Source organism: Chlorocebus sabaeus, chromosome 12 (assembly GCF_047675955.1).
Source record: "Chlorocebus sabaeus isolate Y175 chromosome 12, mChlSab1.0.hap1, whole genome shotgun sequence".
NCBI classification, from domain to species: Eukaryota; Metazoa; Chordata; class Mammalia; order Primates; family Cercopithecidae; genus Chlorocebus; species Chlorocebus sabaeus.
The window spans coordinates 110,631,770-110,653,567 of NC_132915.1; the positions used below are offsets into that span (position 1 = coordinate 110,631,770).

The 21,798-nt window shown below is 62.8% G+C and overlaps 1 protein-coding gene across 2 annotated transcripts in view; it reads left to right on the forward strand.

The window, feature by feature from the left end:
* The first annotated feature begins 279 nt into the window (after positions 1–279).
* RXRA (retinoid X receptor alpha) overlaps positions 280–21,798 on the forward strand; it is a 116,273-nt gene continuing 94,754 nt past the window's right edge. The window contains exon 1 of one of the 2 annotated variants that reach the window (XM_008005736.3): positions 280–485. In XM_008005736.3, coding sequence (XP_008003927.1) covers positions 458–485 — 28 coding nt within the window. In that variant the 5' untranslated portion in view covers positions 280–457. Of the gene's footprint in view, positions 486–21,448; positions 21,468–21,798 lie in introns of those variants that run through there. The other variant, XM_073022086.1, reaches the window with a different exon arrangement.

A 21,798-nucleotide genomic window follows, 5' to 3' on the forward strand; every position in this document is an offset into this window, starting at 1 on the left:
CTGGCGGAGGCGAACTCGCAAGTTTGCAGGGCGCTCGCAACTCGGCGGCCGGGCGGGCGGCGATCGCGGGGCTGCGGCCGAGGGGGCGCGCTCCGGGCGGGGCCGGGAGGGCGGGGCGCGGGCCGAGCGGTGGCGGCGGCGCTGCGCCGAGTCCGCGCCCGTCGCGGGCCCCCCGCCACCCCCCCGCCGGCGCCGCAGCGCCGCGGTCGGAGCGGGGCGCGGGCGCGCGGCGGCGGGGGCGCGGGCCGGGCGCGCGCGGCGGCGGCGCGCAGACACAAGTAGTTTACATTGTTGGGCGACTTTTGCAACAACTCGCCGCGCCGCGGCCTCCGCGCGCCGCCGCCGCCACCGCCGCCGCCGGCTCCCCGCCGCCCGGGCCCGGGCCGGCCGCGCCGGGGGCCGCCGCGCCCGCCGCCCGCTGCCTGCGCCGCCGGTCGGGCATGAGTTAGTCGCAGACATGGACACCAAACATTTCCTGCCGCTCGGTGAGTGCTCGCCGGGCCGGGCGGGGACGGGGCCAGGGGCCGGCGGGCGGGGGCCGGGGGCGCGTTGCCGGCGCGCGCGGGGGTCGCCGGCCCGGGCCCCGCTTGGACCCCTCGCCAACCTTCGCGAGAGTTCGGGCGCCGGGCCCGGAGGGGGTCGACCCGGGGCAACTTTTCGCGGGGCCCGGGCGGGGCTGGGCAGCGGGCGGGCGGCGGGGCCGGGGGGACGGGTGGCAGGTTCGCCCGGGACGAGGAGGGGTCTCCCGGTCACCGGCGGCAGCCTGCGCCCTGGCGCCCAGCTGCAGCCGGGCCGCGCAGAAACCCGGCCGGAGCGGGAGGAGCAACTTCTGCGCTCCGCGGCTCCGGCCTCCCTGGCCTGGGGACCGGGACGGCGCGCTGGGCCCCGAGCGGCCTCTGCGCCGCCTGCCCGTCGGGCTGCGGCTTCCAGCAGGCCGCTGGCCCTTGGGTGTGTGTCCGCCCAGGAAACAGACTGGGACCCTCTTATCCCCAAAGCAGCCCACGCCCGGGTGGGCAGGGTCCCCCGGGAGCTGTATGAACAGAACGTCAGACGTAGGAAGACCCCCTCCCAGAAATGGGGCCCCTCACTCTGGCAGTCCCGGGTGTTCTCCTCGGTTGGCTCTCCATTTGTGAGCAGGACAGCGCAGAGGGTCAGTTTCCCTCCTCCTCCTGCCATCCCGCCCGGTGGCTTCCTATCCCAGACTGCCCGCCAACTCCAGGCCCAGACCTGCCGAGGAGGAGGAGAGGGCATGACTGGGGCTCCCACCCATTGCCCTCCCAAGGATTTGGAAGCTAGTGAGAAGGGGGAGACTTTATAAATGAGCTCCGGGAAGGGTATTAATTTGGTGGTGGGACGGCAGCCAGGCTGTCAGGCCGGGTGAAGGATTTGTGCTGAATGGAAATTGAAACAGCTGATTATGAATGAAACCCCGCCATCCTTAGCCCCTCCTGCCCACCCTCCTTACACCCTGGGGTGCAGCTTGGCCACCCCAGGAGGTGCTCAGAAGCCAGTGTAGCTGCAGGGATGTTTAGTGAGATGGGACATCAAGGGGAGCCAGCATGGACCCAGCCCCTCCTGGATATGAAGGTGAGAGTCTGAGTACCCCTACTACTCACAGGCAGGTGTGCTGCTCCGTGACCAGGGCGGGGAGTGGGTTCCAGGTTTGTCAGACCTGACACTTACTCCCTAACTCTATCATGCTGGAGTAATGGGCTTGAGGCCTTGAATGAGCTCCAGGGCTCAGCCTCCAGGGGTGGGCGCTCATGCCCATTTTGCAGATGAGAAAACTGGCAGGGAGAGGCTGAGCCCCCAGGATACAAAGTGTTGGATTTGGGATTAGCACCCGCAGCTGGTGGCACTGCTGAGTGCGAGGCAGGAGGGAACGCTGCGCTGTCTGTGACTGAGTGCACTGTGGGGTGGGGGGAGCTGCCTTTCCCCCTTAAAGCTTTGCACTCACACATCTGCACACACACATCCACACATACAGAGCTGCGCTCTCCCAGGCGATTCCTCTGGAACAAGAATGCTCAGCTCAGTGTCTGGCCCCCGGACGTGGCAGGGGCCTGGCTGGTTGCACTTCAGCTGAGTACTGAGAACCGAACAGGTCCCTGTTTTTAATGCCCTGGATGGGACAGGGATAGTCCACAGAGTTGGTGTATGTAGGGTGAGGGAGCAAGGGTGCCCAGTCCCCATGGTGGCTTGCTGGAGTCCCTGTGAAGAGGAGAGGTCGTGCCTCTGAGCCACTGCCCCAGGGATCTCCCTGGGCACTCCCCTGCCACAAGGAAGCTGGGAGTCTTCTGTTCTCCAGCTCTCCCGACCAGCCCATGGCCTCCCAGGCAGCCCACGCCCCAGGGCTGAGCAGAGAGTCCTGGGCTCTGATTACATTTTATTTTTTTTCTAAGCTTGTGACCAGCTCTGAAGTCCAGAGCAGTCGAAGGTCCATTTAAGCGGTTACTTGTCTAAGCCCTTTTGTCAACACAGCCTAATCCCTCCTGGGGGTGAGTGGCGGGCGCAGGGCCTGGCTTGTCTTGGCCCGGCTGGCTGACCAGTCAGACCTGGGGCTGCTGGGGGAGACTCGGCCACCCCTTACAGCTGCCCAGCCACTTTTGGGGTCTGGGGTAGAGAGGGCTTCTTCCTTCCCCCATTCACTGCCGCTGGGACTGGTGGGCCAGGGGAGGATCCCTGTCAGTGCCCACCGAGCCACTCAGTGAGGGCAGGGATGAGTCCAGCATCCAGATCTGGAAGGAAAACAAGGCCGAGGGACTCGCCAGAGGCAGCCCCAGCTTCCTGGCCCTGCTGCCCAGGGCTGGCCGTGCTCCCACGCCTGCCGGGGAGAAGGCCCTGGCTGGCCTTATCCTGAATGGTGGGACTCAGGCGGAGTCCACGGAGTCCAAAGGTCTCAGACCACACCAGACCCCATGTGCCTGTGGAGAGACCCGCTGGCAAAGCTGTAGGCCCACTGACCACTCTTGGAGTCGGGGCACTCAGGGACCTGGGTGAGCTTGCAGCCTGGATGAGGGGCTTCTGGTAACATCAGAGCCCTTGGGACCCAAAATAGAGCACATTCCGGGTCCTCCCGAAATAACAGGGCCATGTGACTCTCAGGAGGCTGGACTTGGAGTCCCGCTCCGGCCTGACGAGGGCGTCTTTTAGCGTGGGCACTGCCTGATGGCCGGGTGTTTGTCTTGGTAAACTCTGGAGGGGCCCTGTTTGTTGACTGGGGAGGTGTCAGGGTGAGAAAAATGGCCCAGTCCGATGGTGGCCCTGGCCTTGCTATCCTCCATCCTTGCCTAGGGCTCACTGCTGGGCCTGGACCCGAGCACGCAGCTGTGACCCTCTGTCCAGATGTGGGTGGGATGAGCTGGGCCCCTAGGAAGGGCTGGTGGGGGGGCGGGTGCTCTGAGTCCCTTGGGGTGTGGGGTGCAGGTTGAGCCGGCAGCCCTGGTCACACGGGCAGCTGCTGTGACTGGCTTCCGGCTCTGCCAGCACCTGGTGGTTCTTCCAGCTGTGCCTGTCCTTCAGGGCCTGTGGGGGGCTCGCCTCCACCAGGAGGCCCCTCTGACTGCCCTCTCTTGACCCCTGCCCGATCTTCCCCGCGGCTGTGCGGAAAGTCTCTGTCCGTGGGCTTTGTTTCCTCCCCTGGGAAAGGGTGCCTGGAGGATTTGCTGTGGAATTACTGTGGGAACGGGGTACTCAGGGGTGTGCCCCTCTGCCCCTGGGGGCTTGTGCGTGTGGGGAGGCTCTGGCATCAGGAGAGAGTAGGACAGACCTCAGCTGCATGGAAGATGGTGTGGGGGTGAGGTGAAAGCCTTAAATGCCCACCCAGTGCCAGTGGAGGCTGCCTGGGAAGTTTCATTTCTTAGGTGACGTTTGGTTTTGCCATGGGTCAAATGTTTCAGGGCTGGGACCTCGGGTGAGCAATGCCTGTCCTCTGGAGAAGAGGGCACAGCTGTCCCAGCAGACACAGGACAGAGGCCCTCCCCAACCCCCAGCTGGCTCAGGGCTGGGGCACTGTCACTGGGACCCGGGCTTTGCAAGCCAAGACCTGCCCCTCCTTCCCTTCTCTGCCGGGCTTGAGTTTGTCTTTTTTAGCTGGCTTTGGTGGCCAGGGCCGTGGGGTGGCCCGTTAATTGGTGTGTTTTCATGGGAATTAGCCATTTGCTGGGCTAGGGGTGAGGCTGGGGTCTGGGGCTACAAGGGTCTGGGGGGCTGGCCTGTGGCTGTTGGGGGCTGGTGTCCATTTGGGGGTCACCTTCCAGACCTTTGTCCTGAGATTCTTAAGCTGATCAGTTTTAGGGTGCTATGGTGTGGGTAGAGGGGTCACTCTCCTCCCCCTGCACCTTACCCACCTGCCTGTGTGTTTCCATTTTATAGGGTGCAGCTCCGTCTTTCATCCTTCCTTCCCCTCCTCTGCCCCCTCCCATTCAGGGCCTTTGTCACCTGCAGGATGGAGGTAATGGTGGTTTTGCAGGGATCCCAGGATCAGCACCTTCCCAGAAAGAGGTTCCGACAGGCGGTGTCCCATTGCTGGGCGAGTGGTCAGGCCACCTGGGGTTGGGCCTTCTATCCTCGCTGCCTGCCTGGTCTGCTCTTTGGCCTCTTGGCTGTCCATCTGGAAAATGGACACACTCGTTGGCTCTTCCAGATGCTGGAGAAGGCAGCCTTGTGTGTCATAGGCTGACTGGGAGTTCGGGGAGTCCGTTCGTGGGTTGTCTCTGCTAGCCTGTGGCTGGGTCCTCTCTGTGCCTCCTGCTTGGGTTAGGGTGGGGCCAGGTTTCCAGCACTGGACCAGAGCGGGCCACGATGGTCGCTGGGACTGTCAGGTGTGGAGGAACAGACTCAGGAATAGAGGACGTTGGGGACACTGAGGTAGCCCTTTCTGTGGGTATAGGCCTGCCACTGGAGAGTTCTCACTGCTGCTGGGTCCCTGGGACCAGCCCTTGTGCCGCTGCAGGGACCCTCCTCAGAGGCCCAAGGAGGCAGGTGGAGCAGGGACCACGGTTTGCACACCCACCCGAGCCTGGTGCGAGATGTTCTGAGCAGTTGTGCCCCAGCGCCTCACAGACAGGGAAATTGCGCCCTAGAGTTACAAAGCAATTGTCTAGCTCAGCAGCTGAATGAGCGTGAAATGGAGCAGAAAGCAGCTAAGGAAAATTGGCCCGGCCACCGTGGGGAGAGCGGGTGCGAACCGCGTGCGGGGCCTGGGTGTGTTCACGCTCTCCGTCGCACACACACGGAGTCACAGGCTCTCACCTGGCACTGCTGGCCACCGGCCCGTGTCCTGGCGTGCCCGCGAGTGAGCCAGGCCTCATGGGGTCCCCCAAGGAGCACGGTGGTCCCTGCAGGATTTGTTCGCCTCCTTTTTTTCTACATCTCGCCAGCTTGTCCAGGACTCACCCTGCCCCCATGAAGGTGCCGATGGCTGCAGCGGGCGCCTGCTGCCTGTCAGGGACTTTATTTTTGGGACCTTTCGGAGATGTCACAGAGACAAGCCCACTTAGCGGATGGGGACACTGAACCCTGGGTGAGGTCTGTGGGCCAGCCTTTGTGTCCTGCTGTGAGGCCTGCTTTTTCTTAGGCACTTGACTAGCGGGGGGCTGCCTTGAGCTCCAGCTGGGAGGACCCGTGCCCAGAGTGGGGGCTGTGCTGCCCTAGGTCCTCCTGCCCCTCAGCATCCTCAGAGGCTGCTCACCGACCAGGCTGGGTCTGTGCCCCATGCTGGTTCCCGGGAGCGCCATTGCTGGTCTTGGCCCGAGTGAGTGACATTTTTGTTATGTGGTGGCACTGGGGGAGGGCTGAGGTCTCACCTTGCCAGCTCTGTGCCCTGGGACTGGGCATCTCGGCCGCTTGTGCTGGTTGAAGGCCCTCTCAGGAGTGGCGATCCCTTGATCCTCTCTCCAGGATTGTCCTTGGCTTGGGGTGGTGGCTGGGAGAAGTCCCCACTCCCAGCTGGAAAGCTGTAGTTGGGTGAGCAGCAGAGGCCCAGCCTGGAAGCTGTGGCTTGCCCACCTTCTCATGCCACCAGGGCAGTGCTGTCTGCAGCAAATTCCTAAGGGACCTGGGGGAGTGGACAGGGTGAGGTTGGACCCCGGGGTCCCAGGGCAGGGCAGGGGTGAGGTTCTTTCTGAGGTCCTAACCCAGCACACGTGGCCCACCCCATGCATGCAGGCGTCGGCCCCAGCCTTCCCAGGGTGACCTGACAGAGCCTTGACAGCCCAGGCTGGGGAAGCCGGGACTGCTGGTGGGTTTTTCCACACGTGGCTTAGGGAGAACCCCCTGGGTGCTGGCGTGGTCCTGCTGCCTGTGGAGGAGGGGTGGGGGAGGGGTGCCCAGCAGTAGGGACAGCAAGTTCTGGCCTGGAGTGGGTGAAGGGGGTGAGGACACAAGGGTAGGGTTGCAGGGCTGGAGCCAGGAGGGGGTTCATGTGGGAGGTGAGGCTGGATAGGGCCTGTATGCCGGGCGCAGGTGCATGGGTGCTTGGAGACCAGGGGATCCCAGCATGGTGCTCCTGGCTGGAATGAGGCCCCCAGCGTTGTGCAGAGGGTGGCTTGGCGGCAGCCAGGTGAGACCTGGAAGGCGGAGGTGACTTTCCAGGTGGCTCACGGGTTTCAGTTGGGCCTTGGGGCCCCTATGAATGGCCGTGCACCCTGGCCCTGGCTGGGCTCCTCAGCGTGGCAGCCTGGGAGAGGGGTGGAGGGTTCCTAGCGTCTTCCTAGGGGCGTAGGCCAGGTCCCTGGGCTGGCCTGGGGCTTGTCTTTCCTGGGCATGGGTATGGGTGAGGCACCTTTTCCCTGGCCCTGGCTCCACCTCCCCTCCCCGGGCACTGGATGAAGTGTGGGGCAGGCTGTCCAGGGGAAGCAGAGCAGCCAGGCCTCTTGTGGCCGGGTCAGGGATGCTGAGACTGTGGAGGGGACCAGACTTTGGGGCTGGGGGGTGAGACATTGAGGGGTCCTTGAGGGGATCAGAGCCTCTCAGGGTCTCTGTGTGAGGAGTTGCCACGGGGTCTGCCCTGCACAGCCCACATCTGTCTTTGATGATTGGCTTCAGCTCCGTCGCCTCTTCCAGGCGCTGCCTGCTGGGGCAAGGGACCCCGGGAAGCCCTTGGTCACAGACCTACCTCTGGGGTGACCCAGAGGCCGTGCCTGGCCTCCCTGCACCTCTGTTGGCCGTCTAAGCCATAGTAGTTTCCAGCTGGGCCTCGGTTTCCCCTGCTGTACCTGGGGCCAGGGCTGGGGGTGATGGGTGTTGGCTCAGACTGCTGTCGTGCGTGCGGGGTCTGGAGCCTCCGGCGCTGAGGGGAGGGGAGAGTGAGTTGGGCCCGGGCCAGGCCGTGTGTAAATCCTCCAGCCGCCATGGATAAACCCTCGGAGTTCAAAGACAACCCCGGGTGCGGCCACCGGCTGTAATGAGGTTACTGATTCAACAGGCTTCCTGGTGCTGCAGCCCAGAATGCAGTGAGGCTGGGAAGCCCCGGGGAGGGATCTAAGTATCCTGTAATTGACCAATTTAGCTTAAGTGTCCACACTGGCCCTGGGCAGAGGTCAGGCAGTGACAGCACAGGTGGCTGGAGTCACTGGGGTGGGCTCCCAACAGCTGCTGTGTTCGAGCCCCTGTGAATCGGGCGCCCCTGGGCCTGGGCCGCCCTGTGCCTCTGCCGGGACTCCCCCTGTCTGCTCTGCCCTCTCCGCCTGTGCAGGCTCAGCCTGCCTCCGCAGCCAGAGCCCACCTGCCGTCCTTGGTGCCCCGCAGCCCCCTTAGTGTGCACGGTATAGGGCTTGGAGTGGGGCTGCGGCTTTGGACTTGTTGCCCAGAGCCTGCGTTCAGCTCCCGCTGGCAAGCCTCCTGGGTCTGTGCCTGACTATTGCCCAGTTTTCTCCCACCCGAGGGCCGTGGGGTGATCCCACGCCTGTGTTTGGCATTGAGGCCGCTGCTGGTGCAAGTGCCTGGCGGGTGGGAGCTCTCCACGTGCCAGCCACCCATCCAACTTCCTCTTTTTTGCCAGGCTTCCTGAGGGCAGGGCCCTTCTGAGGTGTGGGCACCCCTGCAGCACCCAGTACAGATGTGCTGGAAGGGCTCGCTTGACTTAGAGAGTGGAATCAAAAGCACGTCTCCTGCCTGTCAGCAGTGGCTTCAGCACCTGTGCCTGGGGAGGATGTACCTGGTGCCTTGGAGAGAGGCTGGCTGGCCGCATCCAGCTCCTGGTTTCCCGTCAACCCAGGCATGGTGTCCAGAGGACCACCTTGGTGACCGTTTGCTCCTTAGAAGTAGGACTGGGCATTGGGCAGCAGTGTCAGTGACTGCCGCAGTGATAGGACGGGCTGTGGCGGTGGTGGTGTGTGCCTGGCCGTCCCTCGAACTCAGCTTTCTGCATGGTGGGGGCTGCTGTCTGACCAGGCTGCTGTGTAGCCCCAGGCAGGTCCCTTCCCCTCCCTGGGCTTCAGTTTCTCTGGGGGTCCTCTGGCTGTCAAAGCCTCTGCCTTGCCTTCCCGTCACCCTGCCTTTGTTCTGATGTGCTGTTGGCCATTGGTCAGGGTGGCACACTGGGGACCAGCTCCCTGGAACATGGCTCTATGCCCTCCCCAGCTGAGGGGACAGGACCTGGGCTGGGGTAGGGTCTGGGTTGCTGGGGTCCAGGACGCCATGGGCTCTGAGCCAGCCAGGGTGGGTCTGGGTCTGGATGTGTACTGGGCGTGTTGTGGTGAAGCACTTTTGGGATGTGAAGCTTATAATGGGGAAATGGTGGCCTGGGGGCATGGCAGAGCAGAGGCAGTAGGGGCCACTGACGAGTGGCGTCAGTCTCCGTGACGGTTATCACTCAAGGCCAGTCTAGTCCTTCTCTCTTTGGGCACTGACCTCTGTTGCCTGGAACCTTCTATGGTACCACATTGTCCCCAGCACGGAGACCAGGCCTTCACCTGGTGTCACGTGGCTCTGTAGCTTCTCCTCTCTCATTAGGCACCTCTCACTGATTTTCTCATGTCTAAAACTTAACTGGTGAGGTAGGCTGCCCCATGCGATGAGTGAGCGCCCCTCTGAGTCACAGGCTGTATGGCCCTAGGCTAGCAAATTCACCTCACTGGGCCTCAGTTGTCTCACGCGTAAACTGCCTGGGGAAGGTCAGGGAAGCTTCACAGAGGAGGTGATGTAGTTGGGCTTTGAGGGATGAGTAGGAGTTTGTTGGGTGGGAGGTGGGGAAGGAATCAAGGCAGAGAGAGTGGGTGGACTCTCTCCAGGGGGATCTGGTTACAGCCAAGGGTACAGGGAAGGGATGCCTGAGTGGGGGGCTTCCCTGGAGGGTTTCTGAAGGAGCTGACTGTGTGACCAGGCTCCTCTGGCCTGCCCCTTGCTGGCTGGCTTCCAGCTCTGTGCTGGTGCAGACCCCTGTGAGCACGGGGCTACGGTCAGCTGGCCTGGGACTAATTAACCTTGTGAGCAGCTCAGGCTGGGGGTGAGTCTCACTGCAGCCTGGCTGCCCCCAGCTGGCTTGATGTCCCCTCTCCTTCCCGCCCAGGTCTGAAGTGTGACTCCCACTGGTGCCCTTGTGTGGTACCCCAACTCGGGGCTCCGGCTTCCGGGGTGTGTCCACTGCTGGGAGGAGCGGCTGGGGCCCTTCCCCACCACCTATTCCTGTATCCCTTGGTCTGTCCCTGGAGTGTCCTGTGGTCCTGCCTCAGTCCCTGCCTCTCCCTGTGGGCAGCTTAGGCGCCATTTGCCTGGAGGCCCCTGTGTGAGTGCCAGGCTGTTGGATGGCTTCTCGCCCTCTCCCCACCCGGAGGGAAGAAAACAGCTCTGACCATGAGCAGAGTCCGCGGGAGGCGGTGAAGCTGTCCCTTCCCCACCCCTTCGTGGACTTTCTGCCCAGGATCAAGGTTGAGGTGCAGGGCAGGGAGGCGGGGACTTCGTCAGGGGTGCCAGGTCACTCTGGGCACAGACAGTGGTGAGGCGGGCCTGGCGGGCAGCACCGCCCGCACTGTGCCGGGCCAGTGGAGGGGTGAGGACTGGAAGGGCAGCGGGGCCTTCCTCTTCCCTCCCCTCAGTCTCCTGGGCACAAAGTCAGAGCCACCCGCCCTGGTATCCTGTGTGACCCACCTTCTCCCGAGGCTGGGATCACAGGAGGCGCCACCTCTTAGCGGCAACGTAGAGCTGGTCTCCAGGCCCCTGCAGACAGTGGACCCGGGCATTCTCACAGCCTACGTCTTCTCTGCCACATGGACTTTGTGGACTTTGTGGACTTTGTGACTTGGAACACATTCCTTCCTCCCTCTTGGTGTTGATTTCCTCATTTGGAAAATGGAAGGAAGGATACCAGGCAGAGTCCACGGCGGGAAGCGTGCCGCCGTACCCTGTGGCCGGCTGGAGCCTCGGCGGACGTCACCGAATGGGCGCTGCTTCTCTTCCCGTGGGGCCCTCAGACCTCACAGTCTTTTTTAACACAGGGCTGGCCCCAGGCACCCCCTCTCATGGCTGGGAGCTGGCTCTAGGTCTTCGTGGCTGCTGAGCCCACGGTGCCAGGTGCTGTATAAGCCTCGTGAAGTTTGTGGCACGAATCCATGCGGTCAGCCGACTGATCCCCTCAACCCTCAGGTTCAGAAATGTGACGGGGGAGCCCGTTCCTTGCAAAGTTGATTTCTCAAATCATGAACTCCCCTCCTTCTGGAGGCCGGTCCAGTTTCCAGGGAAGGGAAGTCCTGCTGTGTGTCTAGCTCGGTGTTGGTTTCTGGGGGTGGGAGTAGATGGGAGGGTCTGGGACTGTCCTTGAGGACTCCTTGGGCCAGCTGGAATCCCTGGGGGCCCTGGGTGGAAGCTGAGGCTGAGGCTCGGGGCTGGTAGGGGGGCACCCTGCCTGAGGCGAGGCCCCATCGTCGCTCAGTGTGTTTGAGATGTGGCTGTCGCCGGCTGCTGGACAGAGCCTGAGAGTCCTTGAACTCAGATTCCTACATTGAGAGAGGGAGGGGTGCTCGGCCCCAAATGCCTGCTATTGTTGGGGACCTGGCTCCTTCCACCGCTGGTTAGCACGTCTTGTTGACACTTGTAGCAGTGTGGGGGTCAAGGCCAGCCACGAGAGAAGAAGTAGCATGCCTCCCACCTGCCTGCTGTCTGTCCGTCCGTTCATCTGTCTGTCCGTCTGTCCACCCACATCCATCAGGTTCCTGCTGGCCACCAGCAAGGCCCAGCAGAGCCAGGCTTAGCCCTGAAGTGGGCAGTAGTGGTCCCTGGGGTCAGGTGGCCTGAGATGGACCCCAGTGCTGCCACTTGATGGTGTATGGCTTTGGACCAGATGTTTTAACTCTCTTTGGGTCTTAGTTGTGTTACCTGTAAGGTGTCCCTGACCCCAGTCTGGGGTGGAGATAGTGTGAGCATGGTGGTGGGAGGAGGTACTGGAGGCAGAAGGGACATGGAGGAGGCATTAGCGGCTCACCCTGGCATGCAGAGAGTTGGGGCTTTTGAACTGGGTCATGAAGGATGCGTAGGAGTTGGCCTGGGAGAAGCCAGTGTCTCGTCCTCAACACCTGTGTCTTCGCTTTGCGTCATCAAAGGCTTCCAGGGCAGAGCTCGCTGACTCTGCCTTCCCTTGCGTCAGACAGCAGTGCGCCTCCCCCCGGGGGGTCGCCCAGAGACTCTTGGGTGTCCTTGGAGCAGACGTAGAATGCAAAACTTGAACCTCTCTAAAAAGAAACGAGACAGACGGGTTTCGTTCGGTTCAGGTGGCCGCGTGCCAGCCCTGAGCGGTGGCAGGGGAGAGATGGGTCACTGCGCCACCAGTGCTCACGGAGGGCCCCTCTGTCCAGAGCCGCTCTGAGGATGTGACAGGCAGGTCCTTGCCCTTGTGGGCTGCCAGGCCAGTGGGGGAGATAGGCGGTCAGCGGCAGCCACAGACGACGTAGGGCTCAGGAAGGGCATGGAGGGAAACGCTGGGCAGTGACCACAGGGAGGGATGGAGGTGTCAGGAGCCCTGACAGAAGATAGGTGTGTGGTTATGCTGCGCTGTCCCGGGGCCTCCCTGGGCCTCCCTCCGGCTGGCAGGATGGGCAGGTGTGTGGGGCACGGCCATCGCCAGGCATTCGACCCCTGCTGGCTCATTCCTGGCTCCCTGTGGCTGCCGTTGGACGTGGTTTCTGAAGAACAAATGCCAGCCATGGTGGTGGAAGGGCCTTCTCATGTCAGGGGCCCCCTGGCTGCAGGACACAGGCCACTTCTGGTCCCAGATTGATGGGCCTCCAGCCCAAGTGGCGTCTGGGTCCCTCTGACCTGGGCTGGCATCCCCCAGGCCATGAGGTCACAGGAGAGGTCACTGCCACTCTTGCTGGCTGGGAGAGGCGTGTCCCCGCGTGCGTCTGGCCGCAGTCAGTGGCCAGGACCTGCCTGCGTGTGGACAGTTAGGCCTCCTGCCTAGGAAGCAGTGATGCTCGCCGGCTGCTGGTGGGGGTAGGGGAGGGGCTGGCTGCCGGAGTCCACGCAGCCTGGACATGGCTGATAAGCTGCGAAGTCATTATCGGAGGGGGCAGCTGGTGCCCCTCACTCCACAGCCGGCACCCCAGCCTTGCCCTAGGGCCAGACCCCTGCACTCTGCCCAGCCCTGTGGGTGAGGCTGGGGGAGCGAGCAGGCCTCTGTTGGTACTTGGGAGTCTCCAGGGTTCCCCAGAGCCCAGAGATCCTCCCTCCAGGACTCTGGAGACGGCCCCCGTGCTGCCCTCTCTGCTGACCCCTCTGCCCTCCCTCAGGTCTGCCTGGCCGCCTTCCTGAGAACAAGGGGACGATTGTTGTCACCACTGCTGTCTGCCTTCTGCTGTGGACGCCTTGCTTGGCACTGGTGGTGCCCACACCGGCAGGGACCTGGGGACTCGGAGCCGGACCTAGGTTGCCGCCCGTGTGCCTGGCGTCGGGGCAGGGCTGGTGGTCACCTGCCTGGGGTTGGCCCCATGGGCTCAGGGCCCTGCCTGCCTGTGCCCTGTCCATGAGGACCCTCTCATGCCCTCTGGCCAGCTCAGAGGCTCAGCAGCCTGGAGGGCTCTTGGCAGAAAGGCCAGGACTGAGGTGGCTGGCATGGCACCCTCTGGCTGTTCCTTCCTCCCTGCCCGGCCTTCAGGGGCGTGTCATCCTCCCCAGACCCTCCTCTGGGCACCTGGAGCCAGAACAGCATGGAGTGAAGGGACAGGCGGGCTCACTTACGTGTGTGGCTGGGGTTCCAACCAGGGTTTGTGCCTGTGAGCCCCTGTCTGCGTGTGAGCCTGTGAGCCTGCCTGTGACAGTGTGTGGGTGCCATGCCTGTGTGTGTGAGCCTGTGTGTGAGAGTGTGTGGGTGCCATGCCTGTGTGTGTGAGCCTGTGTGTGAGCCTGTGTGTGAGTGTGTGGGTGCCATGCCTGTGTGTGTGTGCCTGTGTGTGTGTGCCTGTGTGTGAGCCTGTGTGTGTGAGCCTGTGTGTGTGAGCCTGTGTGTGAGCCTGTGTGTGAGAGTGTGTGGGTGCCATGCCTATGTGTGTGTGCCTGTGTGTGAGCCTGTGTGTGAGCCTGAGTGTGGGTGTCTGTGTGTGTGTGCCTGTGTGTGAGCCTGTGTGTGGGTGTCTGTGTGTGTGTGAGCCTGTGTGTGGGTGTCTGTGTGTGAGCCTGTGTGTGTGAGCCTGTGTGTGTGAGCCTGTGTGTGAGAGTGTGTGGGTGCCATGCCTGTGTGTGTGTGCCTGTGTGTGAGCCTGTGTGTGAGCCTGAGTGTGGGTGTCTGTGTGTGTGTGCCTATGTGTGAGCCTGTGTGTGAGCCTGTGTGTGGGTGTCTGTGTGTGTGTGAGCCTGTGTGTGGGTGTCTGTGTGTGTGTGAGCCTGTGTGTGGGTGTCTGTGTGTGTGTGAACCTGTGTGTGTATGTGAGTGTGCACGCCTCTGCCCTTGTGTGAGCCTGTCTGTGTGCACCCGTTCGCGTGTGTTCCTCTGTGCACATCTGTGTCCGTGTCTGAGCCTGTGTCTGTGTGCACTCATGTCTGTGTCTGTCTGTCCGTGTCCCTGTGCGAGCGTGTGTCCGTGTGCACCTGCGTCCTCACGTGTCTCCCTGTGCCCGTGCTGTGTCGGCGCGTGTGCCTGTGTGTGCCTCTGTGTGTCTTGTGCCCCACACCTTCTGATGGCCCGCACCTGCAGGTTTGAGACTGGCCACTGCCCGTGTCTGGCTCCCTCCTTAGCTAAGGGTCCTGAGGGCTGGGGGTCCAGGACAGGAGAATGGGGAGCTGTAGGGAGCTGTGGAGGGCTGCAGGCAAATATATGTTCTAGAAAGACTTTGGCTGTTGTGGGGATGGTGGTTTGGGGCAGACCAGTGATGTCCCCCCTGACCTTTCAGCCAGTTCCCAGGAAGTGGCACAGGGGTGATAATTATCAAGCCAGGAGTGAGGGCCGAGGGGCTTTAGGAAGTGCCAGGGAGCACTCTGAAGCAGTATGTTTTGGTTCAATGGGGCTCATGTGGTACCAGCTCACTGCCTGCCCTCTGGCCACAGCATGGCGGGTATCACCGACCACCCGAAGCACTCAGATCCCTTTCTGCAGACACCTAAGCAGATGGTCTCGGTGCCTGAGCCTTGACCCACATCTCGTCCTGCAGCTGCCTGACTGAGCGATGCCGCAGTGCAGAAGCCGCACGCCGTCCAGGCTGGGCGGGTGGATTGGATGTGTGAGCTGTGGCCCAAGCGGTCCTCCCTGGGCCTCGCGCTGGGGTGTCTCAGCTCCAGGAGCAAGGAGCCTGTCTTCTGAGGAATTGTGTGCCCTGGGAGAATGAGCTGAGCCGATCCTGAAGCCAGGGTCAGTCACGCACGCTTTAGTGCGAGTGAGCCTCATGTGAACCCTGGAAAGGCCTCGCAGGAAAGGAGAGGAAGGAAGGCTTCCTCTAATTGTGTGGATGAGGAAATTGAGGTCTGAGAGCGGCACGGCTGGCAAGCGGGGCCAGCTGACAGCCAGGCTGTCTCCTGACCCTGGCCTCGTGCCCTCACCTCCTGACGGCCCACCTTGGGGCGGAGTGAGGGCACAGATGGGAGGACCCTGGTGGGGACAGGGAGAGGTGGGTGGCCGGAGCTGTGACCGCAGGCCCCGCTGTGGGCGGTGGTACCTGGAGCATGTGGTCAGCACAGCGCGGCACGCTCCCTCCCTCCCTGCACCGCAGCGCTGATGAGGAGGCCAAGCCACGGAGAGGGGCTCAGCTCCTTGCCTGATATCATGTGGCCAGTTAACGGCAGAGTCGGGATTCGAATCCAGATTCTTTGAATTCTCTTCTTTGAGCCGCTTCCAGCCTGGGGTTCTGGCACGTGGTTGGAGTTCTGGGGGCTGCTAGGGTCGCGGGACATTCCTCCTCTGGGAGGGACCTGGAGCCGAACCCTCCCTGCTGGCTGGGGAGGGGCCTTGCTTCCTACACAAACAACCAGGCCTGGCTGGAGCCATTTTATTTTTATTTCCTATTTTTACTTCCCCGTTGGCTCTTTTTAGCAACTCTGGGTGAGATAGGCCCCCGCCCTCCAGTCTCCACCCGGCTTCCTGGCCCAGGCCAGGACCTTGGAGGAGGCGTGGGCGTGGGTGGCCCGGGGTTGGGCCGGCTTGCAGCTTGGCCGGCACACACCTGGTGGCAGAGCTTCTCTCTTTCTGGGAGCTCTTCAGGGCGGCTGACCTCTTCCTGCCTTCGGGAAGCACCGTGGGGCGTACATGGTGGCAGGGGAATGTCTCGATGTGTGACTGTTTGTTGCCACCCCTCCTCTGGGTCTTGGCCGGAGGTTGGAGTTTGGGAGGTAGAGGCACTGGGCAGTGTGGCCTGGGAACTGGGCGCGTGACTGGCAGCGTCACTGCCTGGGGCCTGGCTGGGCAGGGCTGGGCTTGGGTTTGTTGAGGCTCTGCCCACTGCTGGCCTGGCCCCACCTGCTGAGGGTCTGCTGTGGTCCAGGGTCTGTGAAGCCCAACCCGGAGGTTAGGGGTGGTCAGAGCATCCAGCCAGCTGGAGCCTGCCTGTGGTGGGTGTTGCTGGCTGGGGGACGTGAAGACCCCGAATGGGGAGGCGTCTCCCTGAAGGCTCTCTGCTGGGCCTGGGGTGGGGGTCCTCATGCTGGCATTTGGTGGGTAGTGGATTCTGAACTGTGAGATCAGACTGGAGAAAGCCCAGGGCCCACTGTGGATCCCAGGCCAGAGTGAGGGCAGGGGCGGGGGTCCGGGCTGAGGACTAGCAAGCCACAAGGCACCAGGTGCTCCAGTGCCAGCTTGTGGCAAGCCCATTGCTCTCCCAGAACTCTGGGGGAGGGAGTTGCCCCCATTTACAGAGGAGGCCTGGGCTCAGGGAGGCTGAACTGATTTCTTCAAGGCCACACAGCTTGTGGGCATGGAGGGGCCGATCCTTGCCCTTTCCCTGCCAGGAAACTGAGGCATAGAGAGCAGGGGTCCCCCAGGTGGTCAGGCCCCAGAGGCCTGCACTTGGGACAGCGTGCTGTGTGGCCTCTTCCTGCCGTCAGCGGGGGACAGTGGGGCGGTGCAGGCAGAGTGGTAACAGCAGGGTGAGGGCAAGGGACTGCTTGGGAGCTGCTGTGAGCCCAGGCAGGTGGTGGGGCTGTGGGGCTGCGGGAGGAGGCCCTTGTGGTTCCTGCAGGGCCATGTGTGGTCTCCAGGGCTGAGATGGCTGGTGTGGACTGCCCTGACCTGGTGGGTTTGGGGGAACCTGGCCCCACAGGAGAGTGGACAGTGCTGTGGAGGAGGCTGCCTACCTGCCTTCCTGGCCCTTCCTGCTCTGGCTGGCTCAGCGGGTGGAGCGCAGGTGGTGGCTGTGGCCCTGCCACCGCTGCAGTGACCTTCCCTTTGGATGTGAGTGGTATGGGTGGCATGGCTGTGGATGCAGGCACGTGTGGGTGCCGGGGATTGTTGGGTAATCCTTTGATTAGAGGCCAGGAAACCCAATCCCACGGCCCCGGCGGTTGGGGGGACCTCCTTCTAGAGAGCCTGCAGCAGATTATGGGGTTTCCACTTGCCCTGCCCTGGGAGGCGTCTCGGGCCGAGAGCATTTGGCCTTGGGAGGTCTGGAGGGGTTTCCTGCCCTGGAGCCCAGGAAGCTGTCTGCGGCCCACCGTTCAGGACCCCACGTGGCCTTTTTACATGCCATGTGACCTGGGGCAGCGTGTTTATCTCTCAGTCTCTACTTTCTCATCTGTGAAGTGGAGTGAGGGTACTTGCTGCCCGGGTGGTTGTGAGGGTTCACTGAAGTAAGGCCTGTCCTTCAGTTCTTGCCTGGGAGCAGGGAAGGGTGCTGGCTGGGGTCCCCTCTGAACCTCTGTATCTTTGTCTGAGGGCTGGGAAGAGGAGTTTCTTCTTCCGGGTTCTGGGGGTCATGCAGGATTGCCCATCAGCATCCTGCAGCCCCTGGAATAGGGGGTGCTGAGTGTGGGGCGAAGGAGTGTGAGGAGGGCATGAGTGTTCTGTCTCACGGGAAGAAGCATTTTCTTGGGAGGAGTGGTTGCAGGGGCAGCTAGTTCTGGAACCATCCTAGGACCCAGAAAGTGCTCAGGGCCAGTAAGTGAGACCAGTCACTGGGTGCAGCCTTGACGTGAGCTTAAGGGGTCACGTCCCCTGTCCTGTCCCCATCTTTCTCAGTGACCAGAGGAGAGAGGCGTGTGCACTTGGTGCACTGTCACGGGCCTGCGGGCCTTGGGACCAGCCCTCCATCTGCCCGTCCCCAGCCGGGCGTGGCACTGAGCTGAGGGAGCCTGCGTTCTTCCTTCAGGCAAAGAGGATCTTCTGCAACTGTGGGAAAGAGTGTTTCCTCCTGGAAGGCGGGGCCGGCTGGCTGGGTCACCAGATGGGCTCCTCCGGCGCCTTCTCACCTTCTGGCCGGTCGTTGGCCCTCGTGACCCTACCACAGTGGGGTGGGCGTGTCCCCATAGACCCTCCCCACAGGACTCAGCCCTTCCTCATGGAGCCTGTCCTGCTGAGGTCCCTGGAGGCCATGCCCCATGTGGCCTCACCTCTGTGCTGCCTTTTACACCGTTCCCTCTGCCTGGCATGTGTGCCTGCTCTGCCCTTCTTTTTCCATCCTTGTAGGCCTGAGTCCAGCGTCCCCTGCCCTTTGAAGCTGGCCCCAGGGACCCGGTAGGCTGGGGCCCATGCAGTACAAATGTGGACAGGTCTGCCCCCACCCTGCCGTGGGCCTCCCTTTCTCCCAGCCCCCTCTGGCACCGACATGTACGGAGGCTGTGGTGTGCCTCTTCCCGGGGTGGAGGAGTGGGGAGGGGCTGGTTCTGCAGCTTGGGGTCTATCTAGCCTGGTATCTGGAGAGACCTGTGGGGTGCAGCTTCCTGCCCTCGCCGCCGGAAGGGGCTGAGATTGGGGTCCCGCCCCTTTGCTCCTGACTCAGCAGCTGCAGAGTGGGGGAAACTGGAGGTTTCTTGGCAAAACCCCCAACCCTGGGCACCCGCCCAAGGCTTAGATTCCTCTTACGAAGGTGGAAGCGGAGTCCTTGGTTCCTTTCTCCGGGGGCTCCCAACAGGAGGTTGGGACGGGGCTGGATCCCAGGCCCTGGGCCCTGGAGCCCTCTCCTCCCCACCTCCCGGGCCTCCGAGGACTGTGCTTCTCTGCTGCGTCGCCCTCTGTGGTTCCCCGGGGTGGAGTTCTCGCTGCCCCCTGGCCACGGACGCCCCTCCGTCCTCAGGAGCCCCCCTCCGTCCTCAGGAGCCAGGCAGGCCCCACCACTGTACCCCTTAGCAACCAGCTTCCCACTCTGACCCGCGTCTGCCTGGGTGCTGCCCTCTGCAGCAGACTTTTTCGGCTCAGGTCCCCTCGACGCTCTGTGGGCACTGGGCTTCCTGTCCCACCACACTGGTGGTAGTGATGGGACCCGGCCTCCGTGCGGGCCCCGTGCCTGGTGTGGACCCAGCAGAGTTGGGCGGCGGATGTGGAGTTGGGGAAGAGGGCAGCAGTGACAGCCATTCAGAGTGGGCTCTGCCTCCTGCACCCCTGCGCCGTGTGCCTGGGGACAGTTGGCCAGAATCGTGAGGCCCGGTGCTCGAGCTGCAGTGTAGACGGGTGGGTTCCCTACCCCAGGCTCCAGCTCTGTCCAGCTCAGCGAGCCGTGGCAGCCCCCATGCTGCTGGGACCACTGCCAGTGGCTGAGAAAATGAAAGTGGACATGCCCTGGAGGTTGTGGGCTCTGGTGTCCCCACCGGGTGAGTGAGGAAACTGTGCCCCTCTAGCTGCTCTGTGGAGGGCCAGTTGTCAGGTACTCATTACGTGTAGCTGCTGGGAAGGAGGTGGAACGTTTGGACCAAAGCCCTGATGGGTTTTTGTGTGCCCTTGGGTGGTCAGCAGTGGGGGTACCTGGTTTGTTCACTTCAGGCCCCTCCCTGGGACTGGCATGGATCCTCGTGGAGGGATCTGGAGTTTGGGGTTGGAGAAGCCCCAGCCTTGGCCTTGGTGGCCTCCATCAAGCAGAGACCAAGGCCACAGGCAGGACGGGGGCTCCGGCGGGAGCTCTGTCACTCTGGCATCGCATGGCTGGCGTGGCCGCACCCACCAGGTGTTCATCCAGGATCTGCTGGCAGCCCCGGCAGCCTGTCCCACCAGCTGCCTGCCTCCGTCCTCCATGGGGACTCGTGAAACCTGGAACCGAAAAAGAGCCAAGGCAGGAGAGAGCAATCGAAGTTGAAATTAACTGTTGCTACATCTCCCCAGCCCCAGCCCTGACACTGTCAGTGCAAAATGCGTGGCGGGGAAGGTGAAAATAATCAAAGTCTTGACTCTCTGGCCTGGTTCATTCATGACTAAATATGTGTCAGTTCCCGGCACAGGTGAACGTGGAATGGGTGCTCCCAGGTGGGACTGTGGCTGCTGCTGTGTCCAGATGTCCCCTCCTCTAGGGAGCCATCCTTGATTTCCCCATTCAGGAGGTCCTCTCCTATACCTGTGTTTCCTGATACACGTGCATCCTACAGTGTCCATGTAGAGACAGTTGAGAGTCAGTGCAGCAGCCTAGGCCACTTCTGGGGGGATGGGGGTTCCAGGCAGGATGTGGCCGGCAGCCCAGGGTGATGTGGTGTTGGGGGCCACGCAGGGTCCCTTGGCTCTACCAGTGCTGGCCCATTCTGAGCACCTGATCAGGACCATGCCGCCCTGCTCTTTAGTTCCTCCCGTTCCGCTGTGGTCCTGGGGGTGGAGTCCCAGCCCTGACCCTGGCATGCATCCTTGCCCTGCCCTCCCTGCCCTCCTGCGGCTTGCTGGGGACCAGCTGTGCTGACTGAGGTGATGTCTTCAACCGTCACAGCTTCGCATTTGCCATCCCCTCCCCCAAATGCCCTTCTGCCATTGCCCCTTCAGGTCTCCCTTGGCTGTTGGCTCCTCGAGGGGCCTCCCTGGACCCCTGGCTCCCGTGGCCTCACCCCAGCTGGTCCCTGTGGCCGGTTCTGCTTGTTCCTTCTCGCACTCCTGCCAGTGGCTGGCCATTTCCGGGCGTGTTGGGGACTCGTTCATCTTCCTGACTAGGACCTGGGCTCTGGGGACTGGGGGTGCCCAGGGACTGCAGGACCTGCTCTGTGTCCTGGCACTGCCCAGCTTCACATTAGCAGGGGAAGGAAGCCTGTGTCTGGGTGCCGTGGGTGGATGCCCCCAAGGGTGGAGCTCCCATTTTGGAGGTGTGCTGAGCCTTCACCCCACTGTCTGCTCGCACTCGTGAGCTGCTGGAGTCTGAAGCCCAGGGTGGGACAAGGAGCTGCCTTTGAGGGAGGGTCCTCCTGGAGGCCCCAGGGGTTTGGGGAGCCCGAGTCGGGACAGTGTGGGTTGGAGGAATCACAGCTGGGACTGGCTGGGACCCCACCAGTGCTTCACTGTTCCCAGCTTACGGAGGGGAAGGGCGAGGCTGGTCGGGGGCAGCTTGAGAGGCTCTGCCTCTGGGCAGCACATCCGGGGCCTGGCCCTTGCGGGGAGGGACCAGCTGTCTCTGTGGAGGTGGCAGGCAGGTGGGAGTGGGGTAGTGGCCTCTGTGTCACTGTGGAGGTGACGGGCAGGGGTGGGATGGAGGCCTTGCCATCACTCTGGGGGTGGCAGGCAGGCGGGGGTGGGGTGGGGACCTCACAGTCATCTGTGGGCAGGATGGGGCAGCCGTAAGGAGAGCAGGTAGAGAAAAGGGTTAAAGGACTGAGGGAAGTAATAATGTTTCTAATTTTCCTGTGTAATTTAATAAAAATGTAAATTGCCCGGCGGATGACGCGCCCTGCCACGGTGTTGACCGAGATTAATTGCGGGCGCTCATGGTCAGCCTGCCTTTGTCTCTGCGCCCCGAGCGCAGCCCGGCTCCTCCGTCTGCCTGGGAGGCAGACACCGTGCCGTCCACCCTGATGGGGACTGCGGTGTCCGGGCTTCTGCCAAGCAGGAGGGGGGCCTGGTCGGTCAGAGCCAGCCCCTGCTGTGACCCCACAGCCCTCTCCGGAGGAGCACGGGGCTGGGGGAGGACATTCAGGGGCCTGTGCTGACGGGCAGGTTCCAGGTATGCAGAGGGTCCCTGGCCAGCATGGTTAGGGAAGGCCCTCTGGGGGCTTGCTATAGGGGGACTTGTGCATGGGAAGGAGCAGCCGGTGGGGAGGTGGAGGAGGACCTGTCAGGCCAGGGGAATAGTGTGGGCAAAGGCCCCAGGGTGGGGCTCACTGGCAGGGGGTGGGGCAGTCAGTTAAGAGCTGGACGTTGAGGTCTGGCAGCCAGGAGGGGGCTAGTGGGTGACAGAGCCAGGCAGGGCATGGCCAATGGTGCTGGGCATGTCCTGATAGTGGTGAGCATCCTTCAGAGGCTGTGAGTGCCGAGTGAGGGTCGTGGCGGCCGGT